This window comes from Hyperolius riggenbachi, chromosome 2, assembly GCF_040937935.1.
Source record: "Hyperolius riggenbachi isolate aHypRig1 chromosome 2, aHypRig1.pri, whole genome shotgun sequence".
Classification (NCBI taxonomy): Eukaryota; Metazoa; Chordata; class Amphibia; order Anura; family Hyperoliidae; genus Hyperolius; species Hyperolius riggenbachi.
In genome coordinates this window covers 136,181,407-136,189,592 of record NC_090647.1, presented here as the reverse complement: position 1 = coordinate 136,189,592, position 8,186 = coordinate 136,181,407, and the positions used below count along the sequence as shown (strand labels likewise).

Here is an 8,186-nt window from a genome sequence, read left to right as displayed (position 1 = left end):
GCGCAGGGCTCAGGCGGCTAGGGGGGCCCTCTTTCGCCGCTGCTCGCGGCGAATCGCCGCAGAGCGGCGGCGATCAGGCAGCACACGCGGCTGGCAAAGTGCCGGCTGCGTGTGCTGCTTTTTATTTCAGCCAAATCGGCCCAGCAGGGCCTGAGCGGCAGCCTCCGGCGGTACTGGACGAGCTGTGCTCGTCCAGACCGCCCAGCAGGTTAAAGTACAGTATCGGCAGTCTGGAAGTGTTACTTTCCGGGTGCCGAACTGATACTTTTTTGTCCGCAACCGACCGGATCCTGAGGTATCCGTACGACCCGGTTTCGCACAAAACGCAAGTGTGAACCGGGCCTAAATGGAATGATACTTTTTAAATCGATTAAAAAGAAAAATCTGCAGCAATGATATATATTTATAACTTTTGTAAGCAAGAGAATAAAATCTAATTTAAGACTGTTAGTCTGGACTTGCAGTGGTCAGTTGCATAACTCACACGTTCTAATGAATGTGAACTGCACTGGAGACTGGGCATAGATTTTGATACAAAGCCTGCATGCAGCAAGTTAGATTAATGTGTTACAATCAGTTACAATGCAGTGCACAAGTTCACAACTCCATAGACTTGTATGGGCAGTGAGTTGACATGCACTCAATGCCCACATTGAGGTGAATGGGAGCGTTCTTCTCAATGCATTTACTGTCGTTTGCGCAAACGTTGTGGTCAATTGACATTGTTTAGACGCTGCATGTAGCATCCCACATAGGTTTCATTTGGCAGTTCCATGCCCCCCTTAAGGTTTAAAACATGACAATAGAACAACGGGAACCAATGCCAGTACCTAGTGTTTTGCAAATCGCAACAAGCTGATAGTGGAAAAAGGCCCTAAAATCCCGGTACGAGAATACTGGCCGCAGTTATAAATGGACGCGTCTGCTGCCGCAAAGCTCACGTCTAACGGCAACATTCAATGGTTGATAGCCGTATAATAGCCGTATACTAAATGTCTTTCATATTTTGTTACGCGTACCTACAAAGCCCCGGGCCCCCCTGGAAAAAAAAATTCCGCCCCCCCCCTAGGGCCCGCTCGGGGACTTTTTGGGGGCAGGAGGGGTCACAGCATAAGAGGAGAGCTGTGGCCGCAGATCGGCGGGGAGGGGGGAAATCCCCCCCCCCTCCCTCACCTCGGGCTCTCCTCTTAGCGCTCCCCTCCTGCAATCAATCATTGGTGGTGCTCGTGGCAGCCGCAGCGGCGGCAGGCAAGCTGAGCACATACCTCATTCTGGCCGGAGGTCTCCTATCACTAAGTGCTTTATGGAACTTCCTGTGTAACCAGGAAGGTCTATGAAGCTCTTAGTGATCAGAGGCCAGAAGGAGGTATGTGCTCAGCTTGCCTGCCGCCACCGCCGCGGCTGCCACGAGCACCACCAATGATTGCAGGAGGGGGAGCGCTGAGAGGAGAGCCTGAGGTGAGGGGGGGGGGGGATTTCCCCCCTCCCCACCGAAATCCCCCCCCCACCGATCTGCGGCCACAGCTCTCCTCTTATGCTGCGACCCCTCCCGATACAACTTGAGCAGGTACATCAACGGCTAAAACATTCATTTCATCTTTCGGCTTGGAAATTTACAAAACTGACTTTGCCAAATCATAGCCGTTATAAAAACCGATACATTCAGGCACGGCGCCGATTTGAAAGGTTAATCATAACGGTAACCAAGCTACAATGGGATGAACCTGCGCGTCCATTTCATCTTGCGGCTAAATAGCCGTTTTCGCTAAAATCCTGGTGCCTTTGCAATTTACGAAAAGTTGGTAAAGCGTGTGCAAGCCAGGTTTTGGATCAAAATACGCGTAGTGGAAAAGGACTCGGGGCTGGTTCACACAGCTGTCTAAACAGCATTTAAATATGGCTGCGGTGCTCATTGTTTAAAGAACCACTATTGCGAAAATCATCAAATTTAAAGTACATGTAAACACATACAAGAAGCATATTTCTTCCAGAGTAAAATAAGCTATAAATTACTTTTCCACTATGTTGCTGTCACATGCAGTAGGTAGTAGAAATCTGACAGAGCCGACAGGTTTTCGACTAGCCCATCTCCTCATAGGGGATTCTCAGGGTTTTGTTTATCTTCTAAAGCACTTAGTGAATGGCAGGTGCTCTGTCCAACTGCCCTAAAAGTGTGCAGTGAGCAGGGAAGCTGGCCAGCATCATTGTATAAATACTTTTCAGGGAATGTCTTTATAAAGAATAAGAGTCTTGCTGAGAATCTCCCATGAAGCAATGGACTGGTCCAAAACCTGTCAGTTCTGTCAGATTTCAACTAGCTACTGTGACAGCAACATAGGAGAAAAGTAATGTATGGCTCATTTTACTCTGGAAGAAAAATACTTCTTATTTGTATGTAAAAACAGGGAACACCAAGAGCCCCAATAGTGTAATACGTACTGGATAAGGTGGCAATAAATTCGTATTGCTAGATACTCACAAGTCAGGGTCACCAGCAGGCAACCCCTGTAAAGGCAGGTGGGGAGATTGTCCTGACCCCACTCAGGATTAAGTCGCTCTCTGTAGACAGGAAAAAAGGGTAGCAACCCTCCACCAAGGGTGGACTCGAAATTGTATACAATGAATAGAGGCGCCAAAAGTATAAAATTAGATTAAGGCTGGTTTCACAGTGGGACGTTACAGGCGCACGTTAGAGCAGCCTGTAACGCAGCCCACCGCACAGTAATGAAAAATCAATGGGGCTGTTCACAGTGCGGACGTTGCGTTACATTGTAACGCTGCGTCACAAGACAACGTACTGCATGCAGTACTTTGGACGCGGCTGAGCCGCGTTAGACTGCTTGCACATGCTCAGTAATGTTGGGGAGGAGCGGAGAGCGGCCAGGCACATGGCTAATTAATTAGCACTACACGTTATGACGTGCAGTGTTTACTTCCTGGAGCAGCCGCTCTGTGCGGCGATTGGCGGGCGGGACCACGTGATGCCGCATGCGCACAAGAGTGTGCATCACGGCATCACTGACGCCAGAGTGAGCTGCACAACGCGGCTCAATCTGACGTCCAGATCCAGCACCACCAGGCGTTGAGTTAGGGGGACGTTATGCGACCTTAACGCCCCCTCGAACGCAACGTCCTGGTGTGAAATTAGCCTTAATGAGCTTAAAAACCAACTCAAATGGCAAAAATGAAGGAGGAAGTGGTGGTCTTACCTCCCTCAAGCAGCCACGACAACGACTGTGATTCAGACAGTCAAACACATTTATTAGAAACTCCCCCAAAAAATTTGCAACGCGTTTCACAGGGTCAATCCCGCTTCATCAGGCAATACAGGGAGGAGTATCAAGCGATCTGCACAAAGATTCAAGTTAAGCACCTCTGTCACAGAGGTGCTTAACTTGAATCCTTGTGATTCAAATTGAAGCGATTCCCGGTGTTTTCTTTTGCAGAGCGATTGAGATTTTCACTTCCTGACGCCTGACGCTAGTCAGGAAGTGAACTCTTTGACCTGGAAAATAATAAATACAATGTTTTTATTCTTAAAAGCGCTTGGAAAATCGCTATACAAAATGCTTTTTCAAGCACCTAGCGATTTCCCTATACCTTCCATTGCGCCAAAGTGCTCAGAAAATAGTACAGCGGAACACAATCAAACCGCTCATATGTGAACACTCACATAGGGAATGATTGCACAAGCGCTTTTAGGGCCCTTTCCCACTAGCTAACGATTTTTAAATCGCGGTAGGTATGTTACACTACCGCAATTTGATTTTTACTAAAGCGTGATTTTGCTATGCAGTGCATTGCATAGTAAAATCGCAATCGCTGAAAAAAATTAGCAACTTGCTGAATCGCAATCGCTAGCGTTTAGCACAAGTGATTGCTAGTGGAAAAGGGCCCTTGGGCCTCTTGCACACTATATGTGATTCTGATTTGCGATTTTTAATCGTTACTACATACTGCATTTTTCTCTTGATAGCATCCACAAAAAAATCGAATTGCAAATCGGAATCGCACATCGGATTTGCAGTGTGCAGGGGGCCTAAGGGCGATTTCTAAAATCGCCAGCGCTTAAGAAAATACGCAAACGCTCATAGTGTAAACAAGCCATAAGCACTGCCAACGTTTTCCAAACGCTTTTCTGTTCACTAGCAGAAAAGCATTTGAGTGAGATGCTGAGATGCTGGTTCAGATGCCCGTCTAGCTCTATGCAGGGCCGGCCCTAGACTTTTTGCCGCCTGAGGCAAGATTCGAAAAAAAATCGCCCGCCCGCCCCCCCCCAGCCGTGCGGTGGGGAGTGCCGAGCTGGAGGGGTAGCTGGCAGAAAGGGGGTATTGGGCCTAGCAGCGGGGAGGGGGGTCGGACTCCCCCCTCCCTCGCCTGGTTCCCACGATCTGCGCTCCTCCTCCAGCGTAAAGTACCAGGCGCAGGCAGCCAGGGTGCATATCATTAAGAGGCAGCGGGCGGGGGAATCACTCACCTCTTCCGCGTTCCATCGTGCGCTCCACTGACGTCACTTCCTGCAAGGCCGTCCACTTACAGTACAGTGGGCGGCGTTGCCGGAAGTGACGTCAGTGAAGCACGCGATGGAACGCGGAAGAGGTGAGTGATTCCCCCGCCCGTTACCTCTTCGTCATATGCACGCTGGCTGCCTGGTACTTTACGCTGGAGGAGGAGCGCAGATCGGGGGACCCAGGCGAGGGAGGGGGGGGTCCGACCCCCCTCCCCGCCGCTAGGCCCAATACCCCCTTTCTGCCAGCTACCCCTCCAGCTCGGCGGGCGGCCCCAGAGTCCATGCAGAGGCGGGTGCCGCCCCCCCAGATTTGCCGCCTGAGGCAAATGTTTCACCCCGCCTCATGAGTGGGCCGGCCCTGGCTCTATGCATATACTATGCATTAAATAACGCAAGCCTGAAAATTTAACTTGACCCTGGATTTGTTTACCAGGCCATCTTTTTGTGCAGCACTCAGCACACATGAGCTCGTCCAAGCATTCAAACTGCAGCACAGCCGAAAACTACACTTCCCACAACTCAGCTGTGCTGGCGCGCATGCGCAGAGCGCTATGCCACATGCAGAAGCGTGGCAGGTAGCGTTGAAGGGTGCAGTGCGCATGCTCGTTCACACGTGTTTCTCTGCTGCTGATCGCAGCTGTGCTGGAGGCCTGGGTTGAGCAGCGCTGCAGCCGTGAGAAATGTTGCCGTTTTCGCTCCGCCGCTTAGCCCAGGTGAGTGTCGCCTGTCAGAGCCCATGCCCGAGAGATGCCAGCTGAGACAGGCAGCGCCCTTGTGTGCCAAGCTTGACGGATCATTAACTAATTGCCGAGGCTTGCGAGCAGCCCAGCTGTCATATGGAGGCTGTCAGTCACTTCCAGAGCGGACAGTGCAGTGCTGAACCTGGCCTTCAGGAGCTAATCATTGTCCCAGTGATGTCCCTGCAGCCAGGTCAGCTCTCACTCACTGCTGGCATGAGAGAGGGCTTCTTAGCAGAGCACTGGGGTAATTGCTGGAGAGTTTCATCAGAGTCATGTGCTCTGGATTACACATTAGTTGCAGTTAGTTGGTTTGCAGGGTGAAATGTTTGTAGTCCTGATGAGTTATTGCTTATCCTTATCAAATGCAAGCTGTTATGTATTGCCATGAAACTTTATCAATGAGTGCAGAAAATGTGTGGCTCTTATCATAAGAATAAATTGGTGTCTGTTGTTCCGATATGCAGTAGAGCCTTGTACTGTAGATATTCAACTGTCCCTAATGTAACAACTGATGGAAACCGAATTCTGACTTGTCAGTTTCTTTTTACAGTGAGCAATAACTGGTTTGCAGCATTCAGGAGAGAGAGAATTCTGGGCACCAGCCTTTGCAATCACCTCAATTTATTGACATCCCAAACAAATGACAAAAAGTGCAGTAGAGTGGCCTAACAGCCGTTTTGCAGGTCTATGACCCACTTCTTCAGAGGCAGAAGCATCAAGCATTATATACTGCCCCATGATATATTTACTGGGGGCTTCCTCTAGCTCCTTGAAGCCGACATATCCCACGCAGCATCTCTGATCGCAGCCGCTGGCCCGGGGTCTCCGCCAGTGCAGAGGCCGACCTCCACTACTGTGCGAGATCCGCTGTCAATCATGTCCACGTTGTCCGCAGCGTACTGCGCAGGCACAGTAGTTCTGCGCCTGCACAGTATGCTGCGGACAACATGGACTTGATTGACATTGGCGCTTCATGCAGGTGAAGTAACTAGGACGATCTCGAGGTCTGCCTGTGCACTGGCGGGGACCCCAGGCCAGCGGCTGCGATTGGAGATGCTGCGTGGAACATGTCGGCTTCAAGGGTCTGGAGGAAGCCCCCGGTAAGTATATGATGGGGCAGCATATAATGCTTGATGCTTCCTTTTAGGCTAGTTACACACCAGGACGTTGCATTTAGGGGACGTTATAGGGCACATAACGTGCCCCTAACGCAACGCCTGGTGCTCTCTGATGTGGACGTCAGAGTGAGCCGCGTTGTGCAGCTCACTCTGGCGAGCCGCGTTGTGCAGCTCACTCTGGCGTCCGTGATGCGTACTCTTGGACGCATGTGGCATCATGTGGTCCCGCCCGGCCAATCGCCGCACAGAGCGGCCGCTCCAGGAAGTAAACACTGCATGTCACACCGTGCAGTGAATATTAATTGGCCATGTGCCTGGTCGCTCCCCACCCCTCCCCAACACTACTGAGCATGTGCGCACAGTCTAACGCGGCTTAGCCGTCCATAACGCACAGCATGCAGCGCTCTCAACGGATGTGCTGCGTTACAATGTAACGCAACGTGTGCAGTGTGAATGGGCTGATTGATTTTTCATTACTGTGCGGTGGGGCTGCGTTACAGGCTGCACTAACGTTCGCCTGTAGCGTCTTAGTGTGTAAGCAGCCTAAGGCTCTATTCACAGTGAAAGCTGCATTGCGTTCCCTGTAAAACCAGAAATTCATCGCAATGAAAAAGTTGCAATGTACGCAGGGTACAAAAATCATTTGACTCCTCAGTTTATGAAACCTCTGACTCCAGGTACCCAAAAATTGCTCTTGACTCCACAGCCCTGAGGGCATGTTATGCAGCCTTTAGGTCGCATACAGTGAAACCTATAGTGAATGAAAAGTATGCTTTACTGCCTCTGTTAAAGGACTTCCGAGGCGAGGGGCAAGAATCTAGGTTTACTGACCTGGGACTTCTTCCAGCCCCTAGCAGCCGCCTCAGCCCCTCACTGCAGCTCCAGTCATCACAGAGGACGGCAAAAAATATCCTTCCCAACTCCAATAATATTGCATCAGAATTATTTGCATCTCATTGATCAAGCTTTTTTTCTGTGTTTATGAATTGATTTATGCTTTTGTAGGATAAAGTGTAGATAGGTAGGCACTAGATGCTGGCTGTGCAATAGACTCACGGTGTTTGCTCCCTTTCCAGTTGTGCTCACGAACATACATCAAACTTGTCAGGAAGAAGAAAGACGGAGCACCAGCTCTGCTTGCTAGGGTTTATTGCAATCTCAATGGCGATACAGGCATACCAGTAGGCTAGGTGAGGGTACCGGCCTAACAGCCGTTTCGCGGCAACTGCTGCTTTCTCAAAGGCAACAGAGGTACTTAAGAAAGCGGCAGTTGCCGCGAAACGGCTGTTAGGCCGGTATCCTCACCTATCCTACTAGTATGCCTGTATCGCCATTGAGATTGCAATAAACCCTAGCAAGCAGAGCTGGTGCTCCGTCTTTCTTCTTCCTGACAAGATTTATGCTTTTGCTTACAGTAAAATCTCTCAAATAAAACTTTTCACTTTTGTAATCAAATTTTAGATGTTTGTAATCCTCACAGTGGGTGAAAGTAAAGTTGAGCAAGAAATAAATATTTAACTGTGTCCTTGTTTCTATAGTAGTTCATCCATTATTTTCTCTTCCTTCACGTTTTATTTACAGGCTTCAAAAGGCACTGATGTAGGGAATCTGCTATGGGCACTGATCACTATTGTAATGTGTTAGAAGGTGCTCTTGACAGTAATATATTTACTCTTCAGCATGCACCAACAAGCAGAGGTTCTGGTGCTACAATACTACCGCTAGTTCCTAATTTATAATTACTGAATAGGGGTTTTATGTTATTACTCGCACAGTTTTTGTATTTGATGCAGCTGTCCCTGAGGAATTCCTCTGCAT

General features: G+C 49.5%; 1 protein-coding gene across 1 annotated transcript in view; it reads left to right on the top strand.

The window, feature by feature from the left end:
- Positions 1 to 5,116: 5,116 nt before the first annotated feature.
- The window catches only part of SHMT2 (serine hydroxymethyltransferase 2), a 96,010-nt gene continuing 92,940 nt past the window's right edge, over positions 5,117 to 8,186 (top strand). The window contains exon 1 of the mRNA XM_068265157.1: positions 5,117 to 5,223. Within this exon, the coding sequence (XP_068121258.1) occupies positions 5,191 to 5,223 (33 nt within the window). The 5' untranslated portion in view covers positions 5,117 to 5,190. The remainder of the gene's footprint in view (positions 5,224 to 8,186) is intronic.